The sequence below is a fragment of the Sciurus vulgaris genome (genome assembly GCF_902686455.1).
Source record: "Sciurus vulgaris genome assembly, chromosome: 1".
Lineage (NCBI taxonomy): Eukaryota > Metazoa > Chordata > Mammalia > Rodentia > Sciuridae > Sciurus > Sciurus vulgaris.
This window is the reverse complement of record NC_136461.1, coordinates 11,964,322-11,986,797: the sequence shown is the minus strand read 5'-3', so window position 1 is coordinate 11,986,797 and position 22,476 is coordinate 11,964,322. Positions and strand designations below refer to the sequence as shown.

General features: G+C 63.1%; 1 protein-coding gene across 4 annotated transcripts in view; it reads right to left on the bottom strand.

Annotated features, from left to right (window-relative positions):
- The window catches only part of ARHGEF10L (Rho guanine nucleotide exchange factor 10 like), a 124,598-nt gene that overhangs the window by 27,645 nt on the left and 74,477 nt on the right, over window positions 1-22,476 (bottom strand). For all 4 annotated transcript variants that reach the window (XM_079109498.1, XM_079109497.1, XM_079109499.1 and 1 more), the window contains 9 exons: window positions 22,345-22,437; window positions 21,854-22,027; window positions 18,490-18,635; window positions 16,536-16,717; window positions 13,958-14,073; window positions 13,455-13,582; window positions 12,182-12,282; window positions 6,892-7,013; window positions 1,546-1,632 (listed from right to left, as the gene is read on the bottom strand). In XM_079109498.1, coding sequence (XP_078965624.1) covers window positions 1,546-1,632; window positions 6,892-7,013; window positions 12,182-12,282; window positions 13,455-13,582; window positions 13,958-14,073; window positions 16,536-16,717; window positions 18,490-18,635; window positions 21,854-22,027; window positions 22,345-22,437 — 1,149 coding nt within the window. The remainder of the gene's footprint in view (window positions 1-1,545; window positions 1,633-6,891; window positions 7,014-12,181; window positions 12,283-13,454; window positions 13,583-13,957; window positions 14,074-16,535; window positions 16,718-18,489; window positions 18,636-21,853; window positions 22,028-22,344; window positions 22,438-22,476) is intronic.

Here is a 22,476-nt window from a genome sequence, read left to right as displayed (position 1 = left end):
GATAAATGGATGATGAACAGATGAATGGAAGGATGGATGGAAGAATGGATGGATGGATGGATGGGTGGGTGGGTGGATGGGTGGGAGGGTGAATGGATGGGTGGGAGGGTGAATGGATGGGTGGTGGGTGGGTGGATGGATGGATGTATGGACAGATGGATGGATAGGTGGGTGGATAGATGGATGGGTGAAAGAATGGATGAAGAGATGGATAGATGGATGGATGGATGGATGGATGGGTGGATGGATAGGCAGGTGGGGTGTGTGGATGGATGAATGGAAGGATGGATGGATGGATGGATGGATGGATGGATGGATGGATGGATGGGTTGGTGGGTGGATGGATGGGTGTGTAGGTGAATGGATTGGTGGTGAGTGGGTGGATGGATGGATGAATGGAAAGATGGATGGATGGATGGGTGAATGGGTGGATGGGTGGGTGAATGGATGGGTGGGTGGATGGATGGATGAATGGATGGATGGATGGATGGGTTGGTGGGTGGGTGGGTGGATGGATGAATGGTGAATGGATGAATGGAAGGATGGATGGATGGATGGATGGGTGGGTGGTGGATGGATGGATGGGTAGGTGGATGGCTGGGTGGGTGGGTGAATGCATTGGTGGTAGGTGGGTGGATGGATGGATGAATGCTGAATGGATGAATGGAAGGATGGATGGTTGGATGGATTGGTGAATGGGTGGATGGGTGGGTGAATGGATGGGTGGGTGGATGGATGGATGAATGGATGGATGGATGGGTTGGTGGATGGGTGAGTGCGTGGATGGATGGGTGGGTGGATGGATAAATCCATGGATGCATGGGTTTTCAGAAGGATGCACGATATGGGATGGATGAGTGGATTCATGGATGGTTGCATGGATGACTGGTGGCTGGGTGGACAGGTTGGTGGATAGGCAGATGACGGGTAGGTGGGTGGATGAATGAGTGGATGGATGGATGGACAGGTGAATGGATGCTACACACATGCATGGATGGATACACCATTTGCTAGATAATGGGGAAACAGGGAAGACAGATCAATCTCGGGAGGGGCTCTGGGCTGGGCTCTGACGGGCACGCCAGGCCTTGCTGCCCAGGTGATGGCGGCAGGGAATAAGCAGGAGGAGCGGAAGGCTGCCAGGTGTGAAAGGCACCATCTGCACATCAGGAGCATCTGGATTAAAAGAAGCTTCGCCAGGAATCCCAGAAAGGTGGGCTGGAATCCATGTGGCCTTGGGAGCAGCCAGCCTGCTCCCTGTCCCCTGGGGGAGGACCCCGCTTCATTTCCTTGACAGCACTATGCCATCTGTGAGAGTTGCGCTCTCCCATCCGTCCCTGGTGCTCTGTTGCCCCGGGGAGGGTGCTCATCCCCGCTCCTGGCACAGAGCCTGGCCCTGAAAGATCCCAGGAAGACCCTGGTGGCCGGAGCTGCTCTGGGGACAGGCGGCTTTCTCCAGCACCCTCCTGGGCAGCCCTTGCTCCTACCCCAAGGCCAGAACTCCTGACGGGGAGGGATGGGGGATGGGGCAGGGAAGGTACTTACCCAGAGGTAGCCTTGTGGAAGGGAAGTGCTGACAGCCGAGAAGCCCAGCAGGGGACAGTTGACAGGACTGTGGACCAGGGCCCCGAGCTGCAGAGACAGAGATGGCACCCGAGGGGTTAATCATTGAGGTGTCAAGACATCAACGTCCTGCAGAATCTTGGGCCCCATCTAGCTCCACAGAGAACTGCTGGTGGGGGCCAAGAAAGCCACACAAGTCCCAGAGACTTCAGGCAGTTCCTATACTACGTATGTGACCACCACTCTTCTGGAAACTTCTGACCAGAAGGGGTCTGAATGAGGCCCTGTATCAGCCCAGGGTCTCAGAAATTGGACAGCGTCCACATCGGTTTGTTGAAAAGCACTAAGGGCCACTCCCTTATTTTGAGAACAAAAAGGATGGGGTTCCCAGAGGGCAAAGGGCGGCTCCAGGCCACACAGGTGGTGAGCGGCAGGGCTTGGCTGCACTGCTCGCTCCCTGGCCCCTGAATCCCTCCGGAGATCCACACCAGGCAGGGAGAGGGCTGCTGGGGCTCCACCCAGGACCAGAGAGCTGGGGCGGCTTGTGCTGGTAGCACAGACTGGGAGTTCTATCTGTCACCAGCTGTCACCAGGACCACCTGCTGCTTGCCCAGCTCCTGCATCCCATCCCCAAAGCCCACGTTGGGTGGCCCTTGGAAGCCTGTCTCCTGGGTCACATCTGGCCAGGAGGGCAGCCATGTGAGGACAGAGCGGGGTAGCCGGAGGGAGCAGGAGGAAGGCTCGGCCGCTGCCCTTTCCCAGGCAGGTGCTGCCCTCTGCTGGTGCTGGAGGCTCAGCCTGCCCTGGCTTAGCCTGCCCTGGCTCTGCTGGAACCTTCTAAGGAAACTCCCAATGGCCGCGGCCTTGGACAAGGGGGCCCAAGAAGGCCACCTCATCCAGCCTCCCCAGGTAGCAGTTGGCCATCCTGAAGCTCAGTGGGGGGACATGATCCGCTCAGGCCACACAGCAAGCTAGAAGCAGAGGCAGGAACAGAATTCAAACTCTCCTTTCCTGGTCCAGGGTCCTGTCTACCCTGGACAGGGCTGAATTCTACCCAAAAGCCAGTTCAGAGGCTTTGGAACTCAGGAGACCCACTCGGCTAGAGGGGAGCACCCTGAGGAGGAGGCGTCCCTAACCCTGGCCTCCTGGTCTCCCGGCCTCCTCTTCGTGGTGGCCATTGCGGGCCAAGGTGCTAGCCCCTTCTGCCGGCTGCTGCTCCACTCCTCTCAGAGGGCGGGCCGCTGCTTGCCAGCTCAGGCGTTTCCATGGCAACTCCAGCGGGCCCATCAGCTGAATCAACAGAACCGGGTCGGAGATGATGGCGACAAACTCAAGTCACTCCCTAGGGGCAAGTCTGGCCCAAGCCAGGAAGCCCCGTGGTGAGCCAGTGAAGGAAGCGCCACAGCTGCCCCGGCCGGGCTCCTGCCCAGCTTGGTGGCTACAGATGGCGCTCCGAGCAATGAGTTCCCTGGGAGCAAAGTGGGGGCCTGGCATCTCACTGGGACGGTGGTGGGGACTGGAGAGGGCGCGGGTGAAGCCCGAGCTAGTGCTGGCATCTGGCGCCCAGCAGCCGCTGAGGACGGAGGGCCTCCCTAGGGACGCCATACCAGCTCTTCCCGCAGCAGAGCAGGGCTGCAGGCAGGGCTGCTGCGGATGGGCATAGGCACAGCTGGCAGTCCCAAAGCTGTGGTTTGGAACTGGCTGGAGTGTATACCCCAAAGTGCTGGAAGATTGGCCCCAGGGTGACCGTACTGAGGTGGCGGGACCTTTAAGAGATGGGGAGTCGGGAGAGGTGACTTAGTCACTGGGGCGTTGCCCTTGGGGAAGAAACTGTCATGCCCCTGGAACACCGGTTAGTTTCCAAGAGAATGAGCCGCTGTAAGAGCCCGCCTGGCCTGGGAACCCTGGCTTCCTCTCCTGACACGTGATCATCCTCACGCGCACTCCTGCCATCACAGTGCCATCGCTGAGACCTGGTCAGAGGCCAAACAGATGGGGTGCTTCGTCTTAGACTTCAGACTCCAAAACTGTGAGTTAAATAAAGCTCTTTTCTTATAACGTTCTCAGCCTCAAGTATTTTGTTACAGTAACAGAAAGGAGACTAAGACACCAACCAATAGCAGTTCTGCCTAACGGAGGCCTGTGAAGATCCAGACAAGGCCGCTAAGCTGCCCACCGGAATCCTAGCAAGCCTGGACACAGAGCCCCTGCAGGTCAGGGCCATGGCCACCATGTCTCCCAGGGCACTTGAGTCTTAAAGTACTTCAAAGTGCACAGTCTGCCCCGCCTGGCCTCAGGCAGGCCATGAGCTGATCTCAGCTCACCTCTTGCCCTCCAACTGCCCCCTAGGGACACTCTTTCCACTTCGTTGGAGCTGGGGTCCCAAGAAGAATGCTCTAGCACCCCAGTAGTCAGGCCTTTGGAAACGGCCCGAGGCCCCAGTGACCTCCTCTTTCTGGGGATGAGACTGTCCACAGGCGTTTGCTTCCATTTCCTGAACCCTGAGTGCAACTGGCTGAATCCTATTAAATGACTTGAATTGTACCAGTGAGTCCTGGTCGTGGCCCAGTCCAGCAGCCACCAGGGCCACCAGCTCACTCGCTGAAGACCTGTGGCACCACCGGCTAACGCCACTTTCCTGGGTCACGTGGCTGGATTCGACCAGGACACCAACTCCCGAGTCACAGGCCTGGTATGGCCCAGCCTGGGCAGGCCCGTCAGCACCGGGAGGAGACTGCATCCTGTTCCAAAGGGTGGAACAACACACCGCAGGCAGCCGTGCAAGGGCCCCGTCCTGCCTCCACTGCAAAGGGGCAGTGGAGGCCGGAACCCCTCGGCCCAGCGCACGCCTTCCCTGGAGAAGCTGGTGGTGGCAGGTGGCCGGCTCTCATGAGGCCGCTTGGGAGCCAGCCAGGGCTGGGTGGGGGGCCCAGGACACGGCCCACGCTCACTTCTGCTCCTGCAGGGAGTGGCCAAGGCCCTGGCCCTCCAGCTCCTTCCTCTGGCTGCCGGCACAGAGCTGACGCACACACCTCTGGTCTGGGGGAGGTGGACGTGAGACAGCAGAACGGGCTCAGGGTCCAGCATGGGACATGCAGGCTCCAGGACGTCCCCCATTGCCCACAGAGACTCACTCCCCTGGCCAGCATGGGCAGCTCCTCAGGACACAGTGCACTGGGGCCATGGCAGTGGAGGATGCTCTGGGCCACGCATTCCTTAGCCCAAGAACTCCAAAGGGGAGACTGGGACCTCAACCCTAGTTGGAGGCAGAGAGGCCCCCAGGGTCAGCCTCCTGCATGGGGCCAAGTGAGTCACAGGGTGGCCCCAAGAATTCCTTCCCCCTGGACTCTGGTCTCCACCCCAGGCCCAATCCCTGCCTTTATTTACCAGAAAGGAGCATCCAAACCACAGGCTGGAGTCTGTAGAGTTGATTTTCCCCCGAAATACTACATTAAAATATTATTTATCTTGATCATGGTGATTTGGGGCATCTGCCTACATTTGGCAGCTGAAGCGACAGCCTTACTCACCTTTTCCGGGTTCTAGCCCTGGCCTCCATGCCTCACCCTGGCCTCCACGCCTCACCCTGGCCTCCACATCACAGCCTCCCCCTGCACTAGCCTCTGGTTCGTCCCCACTAACCACCATGCCCCTCTTCACTACAGCTCACTGCCAGCCAGAAGGATCCGAGGGATTCAAAACAGGAGTCAGAGGGTGCTGGCCCCAGGCTGGGAGCAACTCAGGGCTTTCTGCAGCTCTGAGAACAAAGCCAAGCCTGCCCAGCCTGGCCACCCACTGACCCCCACTGACCACACTGCCCACTGCCAGGATTGGCGTGTCCCCTCCAAAACTCATGTTGGAATCTAATTGCAATCGTAACAGTATAAAAGATGAGGACGCTGAGATAATCAGGCCATGAGGGCTCTGCCCTCCTGCATTGATTAGGGCACTATCCTGGTGGAGGCTCCCTAATAAAGAATTCAGCCCAATCGCCTCACAGGCACGCCTGCGCTTCCACCTTCCACCACAGAGTGGCGCAGCGGGAAGGCCTCTGCAGATGCCAGCGCCAGACCTCAGACTTCCCAGTCCACAGAACAGTGAGCCAAATTAACTCCTGTTCCGTGGAAGCTGCCTGGCCTCAGGCTTTCTAGTATAGCTGCAGAAAACCAGCTAAGCCGCCTCCCGTGCACCAGGCGGCAGCCCGCCAGCCTCCCCAACTGCTGCCATCTCAGCCTGTGCTGCTTCACCTCCTCGGAACATCATTCCCTGGGTCCTCCTTGCCATTCAGGTCTCAGCCTAAATGCCGCCTCCTCCTAACATCAGAGTTCCTGAAGTGTGCACAGGGCTCCACCTCGCTCCTGCTGGGTCCCTGCCTGTCTGCCCTGGACTGAGAGCTAGGAGGCGGGGCCTCTCAGGTCCTAGTCACCACCGCGTCCCGGGTCTAGCACACACTAGGTGCTCACGAGTTACGTGAGTGGAGACGGATGAACACACGAATGAACAATGGACTTACATCTCAAGGGCTGTTCTTTCAGCTGCTTAGAGCCCCAGTCTACAGCCCAGTCGGCAAGAATCCTGGGACTATTTATCTGGCCTGGGTCCCACGCTTCTCTCCCGTCCCCAGAGCTGAGATGTCCTCATCTGCTTGGGAGAGGATGGACATAGTTGATCCAGATGGAGGGGTGAGCGCTGCCAGGACATAAGGCACAGGTGACCGGTGGGGACCGGGCCTCCCAGTGGCTAGGACCACGGTGCTGGAACAGGCAGGGTCAGCTTGCAGTCCCTTACTAGCTGCGTCGCTTTGGGAAGCCGTGTCCCCTGCCCAGCCTGCACCTCCTGGTCTGTGGCCTGGACACAGGACCCTCTCCTGCAGGGCTCCCACAAGTACCCAGACAAGAATGACTGCCTCCCCCGGGCAGCTCAGCCACACCGACAGACAGAAGCACGGTGGCATGGGAGACCTCGTGTCCAGAGTGGTCCCCACGCTGGAGCAGCCCCAGCCTGGTGGCATCAGGAAGGGCGCCCCCAGCATCTGACACAGCCACCCAGCAGACCCCGGAGCCGGGCCAGACCAAGGAGCTCACTGCCTCATCTCAGAGTAATGGAACTTTCCACTCACGTGGCCCCATGCTGGCCACTCACCCCCATCCTTTTGGTGGAAAGCTGACCCTGGGGGCAACCAAAAGGCTTGGCCGACTCTGTCCGTAAAGAGTAGAGAAGCTGCTGGCACCTGGAACCCAGGCCTGTCCAGCTAAGGTGGGCACTACCTGGAAAGGCAGGCTCTCCCGGTGAGGGGGTCCCCAACTGCCTTCGCGTGGGTGCACTCACCTGCAGACTGAGGGCCCGGGAGGAGAAGGCGGGGACGCAGCAGGCCAGGATGGGGCACCAGAAGGGGGCTTTGCTCTTCCTGTCCTCGTCTGGACACAGCCAGCCCGGCTGGTTCTCCTCCCCTGCAGGGAGGAAGGTGGTAGGTGGAGCTGGTCAGTCGCCATCCAGGCGGTGAGCGGCTCTGTCTGGGAGCAGTCCCCGGGGGCCGACCCCACAGGGACCTGCACTGCCCTGGCCAGTCGCCCTCCACCACACTCCTGCCCATCTGAGATGATGTCCAGTCTCACTCCACAGACATGGCCTGGGCCCCAGGCAGGGGCTGGGAAGCTAAGGCCCAAGTCCCCGCCTGACTCCATCACCAAGCAACCCTGGTCCTTTTGATCACCCATAAAACGGATGAGGAAAACACCTTCATCCTGCAGATGCTACAGAACCAGTAAAATAACAGAAGGGAAAGGCTTCAGTTAAACACTAAGATGCTGCCGGGCACGCCGGGCACGCAGGGCAGGCCTGTGACCCCAGGAGGCTGAGGCACGAGGATCAAGTTCAAAGCCAGACTCAGCCACAGCGAGGTCCTGCGGGCGCGGGTGGGAGGAGGGGGACCTTCCCGCGGCACCCTCTGTCCTGGCAGGCTGGGCACACCGCTTCTGCTCCGTCCTGGCTCCTCTTTACGCCTGGGTGGGGTGCACGTGGAGGCCAGGCTCCGCCCCTGCACCAGGCCTCCTGCCACCTCCCCACATGACAGCCCTGCTCTCGGTACTGGACACACTGCAGGCCGCGGTGCACCCAGGAGCACACGAGCCTCTGCCCCTTCTCACAGGGCAGGTGCCCGACGCCCGCTGCGCTCACACGTCTGCTGAGTGCCAGAGAAGGGCTGGACGCCCGGGGGTCACATGGGGACAGGCAGCCGACTCTGCCACCAGACAAAGGTGGCCCCTGAGGGTCCGCCTTGGCCAGGGTCACTGGGTGGGGGGCAGGTGTGGACACACCTGAGGTCAGGCTGACAGGCGAGGGCTGGCATGGCACCAGAATGGCTCCCACCCTGGCCGAGGTGACAGGGCCGCTCCCCTGAGCTGGCCCAGGGGCGGCCTTGCCAGCCTCCTCCCCACCGGGCCCCGGAGATGGCCACAGAAGACCTGCCAAGCCACCAGAAAAGGAAGGAGGAAGAGCTAATGTGCAAAGGCCGAGGCCACCAGGAAAGGGCCACCAGGGCCAGCACACGCGTCACTGTGAGGCGTCACCTCCTCTGGTCCTCCTGGTGGCCGCGGGGTTAAGGGAGGGCTTCCACCTGCGTTCTGTGCAGGGAAGCCAGTCAGGAGAAGGGCCAGGGCCCAGGTGCCGAGGAATGACTCAGAGCACCCGGCCCAGCACCCAGGTGACCCAGCGCAGCACTGACGCAGGGCGAGACGCGGGCAGCACCGTCCCATCAGTAGCATGCCTGTGGGGGCTGCCCTGCAGCCTCTCGGGCAAGCCCTCCAGGGGGCCAGTAAAGACAGGCAGGACCTGCGACCCTCCTGCCCTCGGGGGCCCTGCAGCCCAGCAGGGCCTGCCCGCCACATCAGGCACTGGGCCCCTCCGGCCCGGCAACGTGTCACCACGTGTCCTTCTGTAGACCGACCCTTCCAGGTGCTGCTGACCCTGCTGCAGTCAGGAGCGTTACAAGGAAATGGAGGTGCTGTCCCCACCTGCCACCGCCATTGTCCCCTCACAAAACCACCAGGGCCGAGGCCAAAGCAGAGCTGCTGCTGCCAACACCGAGAGCCCACTGGGCACGAGGGGCACTGAGACCTGGCACCGAGGGCAGAGCTGTGACTCCCAACTGAGGGCATGTGGGGCTTGTGTGCCCACCATTCTGACAGCACCCACTGAACACTCGTGGGCGACAGGGCAGCTCTGGGGCGGGAAGCCACCCCAGCTCGGATCAATCCCCTCGGATTGTAGGAGAGCCCACTTCAACTCGCTGTGCGACACCACGCTGGGTACTGAACCTCTCTGAGCCTATTGCCTCATCCAGAAAATGGGAGAAATAATCCCACCACCTGGAGCTTCTGCAGCACTGGGGAGACCAAGTGCACTGCCCAGCGCAGGCCAGGCCACCACGGATAGCAATCACTGTCCTTGCTGCAAATAGACTGCCCGTCAATATTCCCAGGAGGCTGGGTCCATCTCTGCCCTGACCTGCTTCTCCGGCCTAACTGCCTCCCAAGTCCTACTGTGCGCAGTCCCACGGTCCCGCATCTACTGTCACAGTGGTCCCCGTGGACAGCCCAGACGTCGGGCCGGGCAGGGCCTCAGCGCACATCTCACCTGTCGCCCAGGGAGGCCAGGCTCAGCCACGGTTTGGAGTAAAACCAGAGTGGGGTGCCATGGCGGACGCCCTGGGTCCTGCCCCTTGAGGCGTGGGGCACGAACATGGGGCAGTTTTAGGACGTGCTTAGCACCAGGACGGCCAAGACCGGTCACAGCTGTGGCTGGGACCTGAGGCGGCAAGTAAACCAAACCAGCCCTGCACCTGGCCGTGCCCTCAACCCCGCAACGGCCCTGAGCGCGGCACCCGTCCCTGCCAGGCCCAGCTCCTCTTGGGAGGGGGCAAGGCTCCCGGCCCCGATGCAGGGCCTGGAGAGCGGGGGAGGGGCCTGGGGTCTGTGCCCCTTCCCAAGCCTGTGCAGACGGAGACCAAAGGTCAGCAAGGGCGGGAGGCAGTGAACCTGGGCCACCCCCACTGTGGGATGCGAGCACCCCTTGTCCTGGGGGCTTAGGGCAGCACTGGCTGTCCCTGTCCCTTCCGTGCCACGAGAGCCCTGAGCGCTTGTCCCAGGCATCTGGGGTTCGTTTGCTGAGGCCACCAGACCTGGAAGCGGCAGGGCTGGGAACTGGACGCAGGCAGCCACGGCCCGTGTCACCCAGGCGTGACCACCCTCACCGGCTCCCAACCTTCCCGCGCCTAAGACTGGCCTTGGAGCTCCAGGCCACCACAGGTGGGCCAGGAGGGAGGCCTGCCTGTCCCAGGCCACATGACTGTCCTGGGTCTGCGCTGGGTCCCCAGGTCCCTTCAAGGCCCCCTGCCTGTCCAAGGAGCAGAAGGCCCTCCCAGACCCCAGGCCCTGCAGCGCACCCAGCCCGCCCAGTCTCAGGTGGCCTTTGGCCGGGCCCACTGCAGCAGGAGGGAGGAGAAGACAGGAAATAAGACACAAGAAAGGAGGGGCATCTGGGGGGGTACACACTGCACGTCTGCCACCTCCAGAAGCTTCTGCTCCAAGGCTCCTGAGGTTCTCCCCACCAGCCACTGCAGCTAAAAAAAACCAAAGTGGCAAAATAAAGAAATAAATGGAACCAATCATCCAAGCCCCTGGGGGACAAGGGCATTCAAATAGGATTCAAAGGACCCTCCTTCCCGAGGCCCCACTGGAGCAACGAGATGAGGCCGCCAAGCTAGGATTCACGCGGAGGCGCCTCTGCCTCCAGAGCAGCTGCCTCTGCCTCCAGAGCAGACGCACAGGCGGGGCTCCGGCGCTGGCCCGGGTGGCAGCTCAGGCACAGTGGGGAGGGGAGCAGGTGGCCTGTGGCCTGGCGGGAAGCCACCTCTGCCCTTCTGAGGGCCAGAATCCCGCAGCCCTGGGCCAGGGTCAGCAGGAGGGGTGACACCAGCCCAGATCATGGGAAGGGCTGAGCAGAGGCCCCTGCCCTCTCCACAAGCCCTGCCCTCCCCTCCCCACTCCACGCTGCCCCCCAACGCCCTCTCTGCACTGCAGCCAGAGTGACCCCCTTGGACCACAATCTGAGGGTGACACCGTCCACCCTCCATGCCCCACAAACAGCTCCCCAGCACGCCCAGCACAAGCCTTGGGGGCCGTGCCCTAATTTTCTGGACAACCTGCGGCCCCAACCCACCCACGACCTTCCCTCCTTCCACTATCAGCGCTGGCCACGCTGGCCTTCCTTCTGTCCCCACTTCAGGACACCTGCACTCGAGGTCCCTAAGCCTGGATCACTCTGCCCAGATCTGTGCACAGCTTCAGACGCCACGCTGGCAGCCTCCCCACCCTCGGTGACAGCCCCAAGGCCTCCCGCTGTCCCTGTGCAGGGCAGGCCCCTTCCTGCCATCCACCTGCCCTCCCGAGGTGAAGTTCCGGAGCAGGGCTCTTCCTGGGTTTCGTCGTCGCTCTTGCCTGGACCGCAGGGACCCCATGCACATTGGGAGAGCTGAGGGACAGTTGTGTGCGTCTCCTTCCACAAAGGTCCGAGGCCCTGCTGGGCTGGGCGCGGGCTCACCAGGGAGCCCAGCTACTGGAAAAGCTAAGCCCGAGGGTCTCAAGCCCGAGGCCGCCTGGGCAGCTCAGCAAGACCCTGCCTCAAAGTAGAAAGGGCTGGGGATGCAGTGCAGTGAGAGAGCGCCCTGCGTTCAATCTCCGGCACCAGGAAAAGAACAAGAACGAGCCTTTGGAGATCTGTACTGTCCACAGAGATCACCGGAAAATAGAATCTTCCCTGTCACTGGCCAGACGGGCTCCAGGAGTCACGGGGACTAACGGCTCTGATGGGCGGGAACATGGCCTCATGGACAAAGACCGGAGAGTCTGAAGGCATGAATGGCCGGCAGCCGGGGGCTCGCCAGCTCTGCTGGGGACAGAGCCTGCTCCCCGCCCGCCTGGAACCCCAGAGCTGCCCTTCTGCTGGGCCCCTCACGCAAATCACTGCCCTGCCCGGGCCTCAAAATCCTCAGGGGTGAACAGGTCCCCGGAAGACCTAGCCAGGGTCACCAAGAACGTGAGAGAAGAGCAGGGTGCTCAGGAAGCGCCCCACACCATAAGCGCTGGATGCCATTTCCCCCAGCGTCAGCACCCTGCGGGGACAGGGGACAGGAGCACCGAGGGCCCAGGTGGCACCTCAGCTGAGCCCCATGACAGGGCGGGAGGTGCAGCTCTACCAAGGTTTCATTCGGTGACACAAATCCCACCCTCCTAAAGTGGACACCTCCCGATCCAGGCGCGGCGGGCCCGGGGATGCCCCTCCAAGCTGACTTCAGTGTGTCCCATCAGGTGTCCTTCAGCGGTCGCTCCCCACGGCCACCGCCCTAGGCCCCAGCAACGCTGACTCGCTTTCTGTCGAGTTGGCTCGCGCGCGGGAAACAGGCTCAGAGAGGCAGTGACAAGGCGAGGTCACGGGACTCAGACGCCAGCTGCTGCTTCCCCGCGACACCTGCCTCCAGCTCAGCCCTCCCTGCCCACAGGCCCTGGACACTCGTCCTCGGCACCCCTGCCGCCCAATGTGCTCTCCCCGGGCTACTCACGGAGTCCGATCTTGGCCAGATGCAGCCTGTTGACCCAGGAGATCTTGCTCAGGGGGTTGGGGGTGATGAAGACCACCATGAAGCTGATGGGGCGGCCGGATCTGCAGCGAGGGCCGAGGGTGAGGAGCGCGCCCGGTGCGAGGCCCGGCTCCCCGGCAGGCAGCTCTTCTCCAGCCCGCGCTGGACACAGGAAGGCCAGCTCGGAGCACGGCCAACGACCGGGCAGAGCTAGCCCCGGGGATGGCTCGCCCCACCCACTAGAACCAGGGAGGAGGTGCTGGCCGGAGAGGCCGAGCCTGGCTCAGCCCGGCCGGCAGCCCCAGCCTTGGGCCTGGAGACGCCGCCAGCCTCTGGTAGGAGGGACCCTGGGCTCTGCTCCCAGCACCTGGCCTGGGCAGCTGCTCAACGTCTGAGTGAACACGTGAATGACTGGCCCAGCCCGAGGTCACTGCTGTCCCCAAACTATCTCACCTTCGACCTGCAGGTGCCCTGAGGGACCTCTGGGGCCTGTCCCCCACAGTGCGCCAGCCCTGCCCCCAGGGCAGTCAGGACAGCCTCACCTAACATGCCTGGTGCTGGGGAGCACACAGCGGGGAGGCGCGGGCCAGGCCCATCCGCAGGGTGTAAGAAAGGAAAGGGGGCTCGAGGCCGGACGCCACGCTGGAGCCACAGCACCACCCCAGACGCCAAGGCTCCCCACTCCTCTGCCCTCGCCACCGCCTTCTAAGGCCTGTCCCCCTCCCCAGTCTCGAGGACGAAATCTGGACAGGAGCCCCTCGCTGCCCAGAGGAGCCCGGCTCTGCCCCTTACTACGCGGCTCTGCAGGCCCCCCTCCCTTGTGGGTGAAGGCTGGTAAGACCACCTTCCGAGGCTTCGGAGGGGCCAGACAGGTAGCTCCCGTCCCTACAGGGCTGCACACTGGTGGGACCTACTGAGCATGGCTCCCGTGGGGGACATTTGGGGACAGTGCTGTGAGAGGCTGGACTGTGGAGAGGACCTGGTGGACCACAGTGCACAAATGCACCAGCCAGTGGCAAGTGCCCGAGCATTCCTGCACGCAGGGCGCCCGCCCGTCCAACTGGGATCTTTCCACGGGCACCTACAACGTGCCAGGTGCTTCACGGGCCTGTCCCACGATGGGCACACCTGCTCCTGTCACAGCTGTCCTGAGGGCAGAATGGCCCCAGGTCCTCCTCTCCAAACCCCGCCCACGGTGGCCCAGCTGAGGCGCAGCCCCCGTGCCCCACGCAGACACACACAGACACCCCCTCACTTGTCGGGCTTCCCAGGAAGCAGGAGCCGGAGGCGGCACTTGTTGGCTGAGTGGATCTCCTCCTCCTTCACGCGCATCAGCCTCTGCAGGGCCAGGCACCAGTCCTGGGCCACCGTCATGTTCAGGTTCTAGGCAGGAGGGCCGAGGTCACCGCACAGCCCAGCCCCAAGAGCCACAGGAGATGCGACAGGGCCAGGGACCCCAGAAGTCCTGGGGCTGGACTGAGGCAGAGGCCACTCCCCCGCTGGGACCTCCCAGCCTGGCGTCAGAGCCCGCCTGCGGCCCACCCCCCACAGAGAGGGAGCACCCTCCTGGCCAGCGTCCTCTCCGGTCTGGGCAGAGGCCCAGGAAGGGGCTGCAAGACACCAGCCACTGGGCAGAGAACCGGAAAGGCTGCTGAGGCCACACCTGAGCGGGCACGCCCGCCTGCCCAGAGCCCTCACCGCCGCCTGGTGGGCACAGTGGCAGCACAGCCCCCGCCTCCCACTCGGCCATTGGCTCACCTGGTAGGTGCCATGCAGCGTGCTGATGAGCAGCGTGATCTGCTCCACCACCGCCAGGTCCTTCTGCAGGTCCTGCAGCTCCTGGAAGAGGCGCGGGGGGCCCAGGTACACCTTATCTGGGCGAGAAGAGACCTGCTCAGAGCCGGGCGCGGGGACACTAACAGACGCTGGAACCAGCTCACGGCAACGCGCAGAGCAGCCGTGCTGGGAAAGCGGCCCTGGCAGCCCCAGGAGCAGTCGGCAGGTGGCCCGCAGGTGAAGTCCTGGAGCAGGCCACAGGTGTTGGGAAACCATGAGGCAGAGGTGGCCGTGCCCAAGAGCAGAGGGCTCCCCGTGGGCAGGGGGCAAGGTGGGCACCACCAGGATGGAGGGTGATGGGCAAAGCTACCGCAACCGAGGGACCCACGACCAGCAGACATTGAGACCTGCTGAGGACCCACTGTGCGTGGGGTTCTGTGCCAGGCGTCGGAGAGACAGCAGGTCCTGCTCTCATGGAGCTCAAGACTGAGTGGACAGGCCGAGGGGAGGACAATCAACTAAGCACCGATGGTGGACAGTGCTGGAAAGAAAGACTCGGGTGACGGGCTGGTGCCAGGGGTGAGGAGGCCCAGGTCTCTGGAGACGACTCAGGGACACAGACAGGTGGGCGGGACAGGAGCTCCCCCAGCACACGGGACCTGGGCTGCCTTCGCTCAGCAACGCGCCTCAGGCTGAGGGCTGGGGGTCCGGGGAGGAGAGCGAGGCCCGGGTTTCCCGAGACCATCCAGCAAGCGGGCACACACCCTGCTTCCCTAGGAAGCGCGGCGGGGCTCTGACACTGGGCTAGGCTAACAGGTCACTGGGTCACAAGGAACGTCAGGACAGGCTGACACGCTGGTGTTGGGCACACACTGACACCAAGCGAAGGGCAAGGAAGGGCCCTGCAGTGGCCCAAATGGGCACCGGTGTGGAACGTGGCACCGGGACAGCACAAGCCTCCCAGGAACCTGCAGAGGCCACGGCCACGCTGGGGCAGCGGGTCCCACAGCACAGCCACCGATCTCACTGAAGGACGCTGCCGGTGGGATTCTACTGTTCCGCGACTCCGTTCCCAGCCGATCGCGATCACGTTTTGGCTTTACCATTGTGCAAGGGCTGCCGGCAGGAGCGGTTGGCTGGCTAAGGTTTACGTTAGTCCATGTTGGAAAACATCATAAAACACCCTCCAAGGCCAGCGGGCTCTGGACCAGATTCTGCAGTGCTGGGGAAGGAGCCCAGGGCCGCGAGCGTGCTGGGCAAGTTCTCTAACACTAAGCCACGTGCCCAGCACTTTTTATTTTATTTTGAGATAGGTCTTATTAAGTGCCCAAGCCGGCCTTGGACTTGCGATCCTCCTGCCTCAGCCTCCCACGGTGCTGGGATTACAGGGCTGCACCACGGTGCCAGCCAACCTTTCAACAGTCTGCGGCACACCACTCTGGCAGGAGGAAGGTGGCTGCAGAGCGGACACGCAAGGGGTTCCCTAGCAACAGCCCCAGATAGTGGTGAGCGAGAGGGGTCAGGGCCACAGTGCCCGGGAGGGAGTCTCCTCGGGGCTCCTCCTGCCTCACAGGTCTAGAAGTGGCACCGCAGTCCCCGAGAGCAAGGCAGGCAGAGCTTCCAGAACTGCGAAGACTTTCTGCTTTTTAATTTTTTTTTTTTTTTTTTTTTTTTTTTTTTTTTGCGGTGCTGGGGATCGAACCCAGGGCCTTGAGCTTGCAAGGCAAGCTCTCTACCGACTGAGCTATATGCCCCGCCCTACGGCAGCCTTTCTGAACTGCAGAGCTGAGACCACCCTGGGCCACCCCTGGGGCACCTGATGGGCAGAGCACTGTGGTGGAGGAGTGAGGGCGAGCATCCTGTGCCTGTGGCAGGTGCCCTCGGGCAGCGTCCTCCTCTACTGGCCCTGCACTGTGGCTCCCCAGGATCTGGGCAAGGGCCACAGTCGCTAGTCATGAGGGGACTTGAGAGCCCAGGGCAGGGCCTGCCCAGCCGGGAGTCACCAGGAAGGCTGCTCTGAGGGGGACGAGGAAGGACGAACGGGATGCAGGAGGGGCCCTGGCAGGGCTGGGCAGGTGGGCGCAGGGCCTCCCACCAAGAGCAATGGGGGCTACTGGGTGGGGTGACACACACCCATCTGATCTGCATTTTGAAGAGCCAGCTAGTTCCAGGGATGGGTGGAGAGGGACAGGAGGGGACAAGGGCCACAGGAGGGAGAGCAGCAGGTGGGCACTGCCATGTCCAGGGGCAGGAGGTGGTGGCCAACCTGGGGGCAGGGAGCAGACAGAGATGCCGCCAGTACCAGCACCCTGGGCTCGAGCCCCTGTGCCCCTGGCCCGTGGGGTCTGAGGCGCAGGGTCCAGACGGGGAAGAGCAGGCCCCGCAGAGCCAGGCAGAACGAGCTGGGGCCGGGTGGGTGGTCTGTCCTGCCCCTCACGCTACGGGGAGGTCCCTGAGGCAGAGGCCACCTGCCCAAGGTCCCACTGCAGGCGAGGGTGCCTGGGCTGAGAGCCACCGAGAGCCTGTGCGTCCGCAGCCCTGCTGTGTCGGCGGTACTCACTCTGCGCCTGCCCCGAGGCGGAGGCCTTCTTAGCGCCCGCGTGCTGGATGAGCACGTTGTCCTTGTCGCAGGCGCCACCGTCCTGTCCCACCTCCACCACCTGCACCTGGGGCAGCGCCGTGTTCCACTTCACCACGTACTTGGGCCCCAGGGGCACCAGGCTGCTGATCTCCAGCTGGCCCCTGCAGGGACAGAGGAGAGCGCTGCAGTGCCGCCCTGCCCCGCCCCGGGCAGCCGCGCCGCTCCTCAGCACACCAGCCCCAGCACAACCGCAGGCCAGGCCAAGCCGGGCAGAGCAGGGAGCCCGCGCCGGGCATCAGCACCAGCTGCCAGGCCCCAGCCCCACAAACAGCCACACGCCCCGAGCCCCGGGCCACCTACCTGTTGCTGGCAGGCCTGAGGAAAAAGACAAGAGGGAAGGAAGCTTATTACTGGGACTGAGCAGGTCCCCCGGGGGCTGGCCCCTGGGCTGGCATCAGGAGGGGACACAGGCACAGTCCTGGAGGGGTCACGGCAACAGAGGCCGGGGTGGGCAGAGGGACTGCATGAAGGCCAGGCCTGCCGTCGCCTGACTCACGGGCCCCGCTTCCTAGCAGGGTACAGTCCCAGAGGAGAACACCGATGCTCAGCTGGCTGAAGTGACAGCTCAAGTCACCCAACCTGATTCTCCCACACTGGGCCACCAGCCGCTGGCCTAGCACACCACACTAGACCCCAGCAGGACAGGAGGAGGACGTGCATCACACCTGGCCCAGCGCGGTGCCCAGGCTCAGGGACTTCAGAATCTGCCACATGGATGAGTGACAGGCCAGCCATGGGCACTGCCCACAGCCTCCTGCAGCACAAGCCTCCCACCTGGAACAACAACCAGCTCCTGCGAGCAGGGCACCAAGGGCTGGTGTACACTGGATTGATGGGGGACAGTGGGGGGATGGGGCCAGCCCCACCTGCTGCACTGTGGGGACCCAGGGCCACAACCACAGCCGATCCAATTCCACCCCACAGCCGTGCCAGGAGCTGACGCGCAGTCTAAATGAGGCTCCATGTGCCCGTCCCCACCTCCCCACCACGTCCTGTGCCACCAGCTGTGAGGTGGGTGCACCGGGCTGGGGTTCAAATCACTACAGCTAAGGGGTCATCCCCCTTGGAAGCCTGGGGACGGCTGCTGTAATGCTGTGCCACATGTTGTTAAAGTGTGGTCACCACCTGTCACAGCTGCAGTCCTCAGGGCCCGCCTGGGGAAGGGCCACAGCCCAACACCCACAGAGCCACCCAGGGGACTCGTGTGAGTAAAGCCGGCCAGGTGGGGACTCAAGGGACCCAGCTCAGGTCCAAGAGAAGCCAAAGCCTCAGCCATGGCCTGGACCCCCCGAGAACACAGGGCACGAGGCGCCGCGGCCACTGCAGAGCCTGGGCTCCAGGCCTAAGGAACCCCCTCCCCCTGCTGGCTCCAGTCCTTCAGGCTGAACCAACAGCATGGCCCTGGGAGTCGCTAGGCCTCTGGCCCGGAGCTGGGAACCGGGTGCCTGCAGACAGAAGCCACTCACTGTAGGGGGACAGGGAAAGACCAGTGCCAACAAGTCTGGGCAGAGGAAACCTGACTTCAGTTAAAGCAGCAGGGATTCAGGTTAGACACAAAGAAGAATCTTCTGAATATCAAAGTTGTCAAAATCCAAGAGGCTTCAGCCACCAAGCACAGGCTCCTTGGAATAGGCAGCTCCGAGTGACAGACAGCCGTGTGCCCAAGGCTGCGGCTGCCCCATGGCCTCTCCAGCTACTTCTCAGCACTAGGAACCCAGTGACCAAGCAGGCCAAGAGGAAGGTGGAGGACCAGAGACCACACGGAGCTCACGCGGGGCCCCACCACAGAGGGGCCGGCGAGACGCCAGCACAACAGGACAGGTCCCCAGCGAGGGAGCCTGCCGGGCTCCCAGCCCAGGCCCAGGCCACTTACTTGAAGTTGATGTTGGCGCAGACCAGCATGTCACTGAGCAGGAAGACCCTGCGCTCCTTGGACTTGATCAGCTGCCCGCGGTCGCCGTACACAGTCTCCGTCAGCGTCTCGCAGAGGAGCAGTTGCCGCTGGCCGGAGGTCAACAGCTGAGAGGGGGGCAGAGGAGGTGACTCAGCATCCTGGTCCAGGTGGCTACACGGACACCACCGTGCCAGACACGGAACTCCCGCCACATGGGAAGGGAGCCTGAAACCGGAGAGACAGAGACGGGGCCTCCTCCACCTCCGGGCGGTAAGAGGCCTGGGCAGGAGGCCCGGAGCAGGCGCCAGCCGTCTGCCCAGGGAAGGCCAGGGCGGCCTGAGGGTCACCCGTGCAGGAGCAGGCCCAGCAGCCAGAGCCCCTTCTCGGGGAGCCAGCCACTGCCAGGCCCCACAGCGATCCCGTGACCACCAGAGACGCAAGCTGCACAGCCAGCAAGGCGGGCTGCAGCCCAGCGGGCAGGCGGCGGTCACCTCAGCGGCTCAGGTCACACAGGCAGGCACAGTGGCCGGGGCTGGCCACACAGCCACCAAGCCTGGTGAACAGGAATGCCAGCCTCTGTTCGAATCCTGTTTTAAGACAGACATACCCTCGCAAGCAGCAAGGCCCTACCGGGGCACAGAGGCAAGCCCGCCAGGCCACCAGGTGGGGCACACAGGGGATGCCCCATGGAGCCCGCCCAGTGCCACTGTTGATACCGGTCTTCACGTGGAGAAGCAGGGCCTGCAGGACACAGCAGGCCGGGGGCCCCACAGTCTGCCCTCCATGAGGCCTCCTCCCCACAGCTCCAGGCTCTCAGGCCCCGGCATCGCTGGCATTTGCCAACCACAAAGAAACCAGGATCCCACTGGCACCAGGACCCAGTCGCCCACGGACCTCCCGGGAAACACCCTTCTTCCTGGCAGGAGCTGACCAGGGTGAGGCAGTCCAGCAAACTCCAGCTGCAGCTTGTGCCTGCTGGCCATTGCTCCCCACTCTTCCCCGCAGGCCGGAAGGACGGGGCACCCCAAAGCCCGGGAGGCCGGCAGCTCCCGGCTCCCAGGAGGGTTCGGGGTCCCTCAGACCCACCACCCAGCTAGGGCCAGGCTTCCCCACCACATCCACAGCCGCTCACGGAAACACTCCTCGGGCTCTGAGGGTGCAGGGCCCTCAGGGCAGGCTGCCAGCGTGCCAGGACCCACACAGGACGAGCAAAGTCCCTGGGCTGTGGCACAGGCGCCCCACCCTGGGCAGAGGAGAGGAACGGAATCCCAGAGCTGCAGGCGCCCGAGGCTCCTGAGTCAGCGGTTTGGAAAGAGCCGCAGGTTCCGTTTGGGCCACGCCCAGTTTCGCTTCTGCTTCTGGGCGACCGCGGGAGGGTGGTCACCAAACAGGTCTCCCAACTGGCCAGGACTGACCATGGCGGTCAGGGAAGCGCCGTGTGCAGCCACCACCACCCTCTTCGCAGAGCACCCACGCCCGTCCAGCCCACCCCCACCCGGGGCTCAGGGCCCTCGTCCCTTGCCCCACGTCCACGGGGTCTCCCTGACTCCAGCCGCTGCCCAGGTCTCCGTGGGGCACAGGGAAGGGGACAGAATGGCTCTTCCCAGGGCAACACCGGGGTCACCTCCTCCCCAAGCAGCCTTGGCCCAGAGCAGGGTGCTGAGGGCCAAGACCAGCATGAGTGGCCTGGCCGGGCGGGGGCCTTCTCCAGACGCCCACCGGCAGGCTGGCACAGATGGCAGCACTGTCCGGCAGGCAGCGGTGGGCGTGACCCGGCCCTCACACAGCCCTGGCGACCCCGAGGGGCCCATCCCCGCCTGTCTTCCTCTGTAGCTTCTGCCCCAGGAGCGGGGCAGCCAGCCAGATGCCCTCCAGCCAGCATCTAGGAAGAGGTGGGCATGCTGCTCAGCTGGGCCATGCCACACAGGACAGCAGGCCTGGTTGCCCGCTCTCCCAGAAGCTCCACAGGTCTGAGCTTTTGGGCACATCTCCAGATTTTTAAATGTTGCCAACTACTTCCATTTTCTTAAAAATACTGTGTAGGGCAGGACGCAGGGGCACCTGCCTGTGATCCCAGTGACCCTGGAGGCCTGAGGCAGGAGGACCACAGGTTCAAGCCCAGCCTCAGAAACTTAAGACAGAGGCAAGTGTCTCAAAATAAAACACCGAAGGGCGGGGGCGCGGCTCAGGAGCAGGTGCTCCCAGTAACCTGCCGGCCTGGAGTCCGGCCTCCACACTGCCAAAAGGCTGAGGCCCAGAGCCCCACCAGGCGGGACGCCTAGAGCTCAGAGCTGCAGGACCCTGCCGTGACCTTGTCCCAGTCCGCTTCCAAGAGGGTGACGCATCTGGGGAGCCGTGCTCGTGGGAAGGACTGCCATCCTGCCTGGACACCGGGACGTTCTTCCTGTGCCGCTGGAACCTCCCTCCCAAGAACTGCCAGACGCCAGCCAGAGCTCCGCTCTCAGGACCCCCGGGAGCCAAAAGGCTCTTGGCTTTTCCCCGCAAAAGGTCTGGCCCCACAGGATGCCCTCCCCAGAGGGCAGCCCTGGAGCCACACGGGGCAGGCCATCTCCACCCTCCAGCACGCGGAGGTGGGCAGCTCCTGCCGGGCTGCCAGTGAGACACAGTCGCCTTCACCGCAGGCGACTCGACCTCGCATCCTAAAAACACAGCTCTCTGCCAACATGCCTGTGAGCTTTTCAACATTTTTATGCCAACCTCAAAGCATGGCATAGATTTTGCATCTCTCTTAAGGACTATGGCAATAAGACTTGTCCCCCCGTGGCCCTGGGCATCAGGTACATTTCAGAGGGAGTAAGTAAGGTTCAGAGAGGCAGGGGATGCCCCTGAGGCCACACAGCGAGCATCAGGGGTAGAATCTAGATTTAAACCCAGATTCCAAGCAATGGCACCTTCTTGAACCCTGGCTTCTTGGAAGGCTGAGGCAGGATTCCAGGTTGGAGGTCAGTGTGTCTCAGCACGCAACTCAGCCAGACTGTACCTCAGAAAACAGGGCTGGGACGTGGCTCCAGAGCAGAGCACTTGCCTCACAGGCGGGCGGGGGGTTCAGTCCACAGTGTTGGGTGGATTTTTTATTTTAATCTAAAAAATTCCAGATTCCAGCGCCCACCCATCTGGGGACGTACTGTCATCACTGCTGGGGGCTTTGCTGGGACGTGCTCTGAGGAACACGACCAACTCTACCCTCCAACCACGCAGTTTGGAGGGTGGCCCCAGGGGAAGGCCCAGCCTGGACTGCAAGACTGGGGGCGGGAGGGCAGGACTCTGCCACCCAGGGGTGGCCAGCAGGGGCTCACGGCCAGGAGGAGGCCTCTGCACACACCTTGCTGAGGCTGCTGCGGTCGCTGACGCTCTTGGTCAGCTGCTGGATTTCAGCCACCTGGTCGGCCAGCCGCTTCTGCTCGTTCAGCTTCTCAGCCAGAGTCTCCAGCTCCGTGAGGGCCAGCTGCAGCGAGAGCCTGTCGGGGTGGCCCCTGGGGGTGTTCTTCAGCATGTCCTGCCAGGGCCAGAGAGAGCTGAGTGAGGAGGCCTGCCCACCGCTCTGCGCATGGGGAAGAAAGCGCCCTGCGCCTCGGCCTGCGCCCTCGGCCATGGACACCCGCGCTCTAGGGCCCTCCCAGGGCTGAGGCTCCCTCAGGTGCCCCGGGCCCCGGCGGAAGCCCCCTCCTAGCCGGGCTGCTCAGTGCACTGCACACGGAGCATCTGCTCTTGACGGGCCTGCAGGTCCTCCCTGCCCTGGGCCTGCCCGGCTTCCCCCACGAGGTTCCCACCCACCCAGGCCACTCCCTAAGGGTCAGTGGTGACCAGAGGTACCTGAAGCAGGAGGATGAACTGCGGGAACCTCTGGATGGGCTTCACCATCAGCCCGTAGAGGGTGACACGGTCCGGGCTGCATGCCTGCCGCCGCTGTCGGGGACAAGGACACCCTCCAATGACCTTCGACAG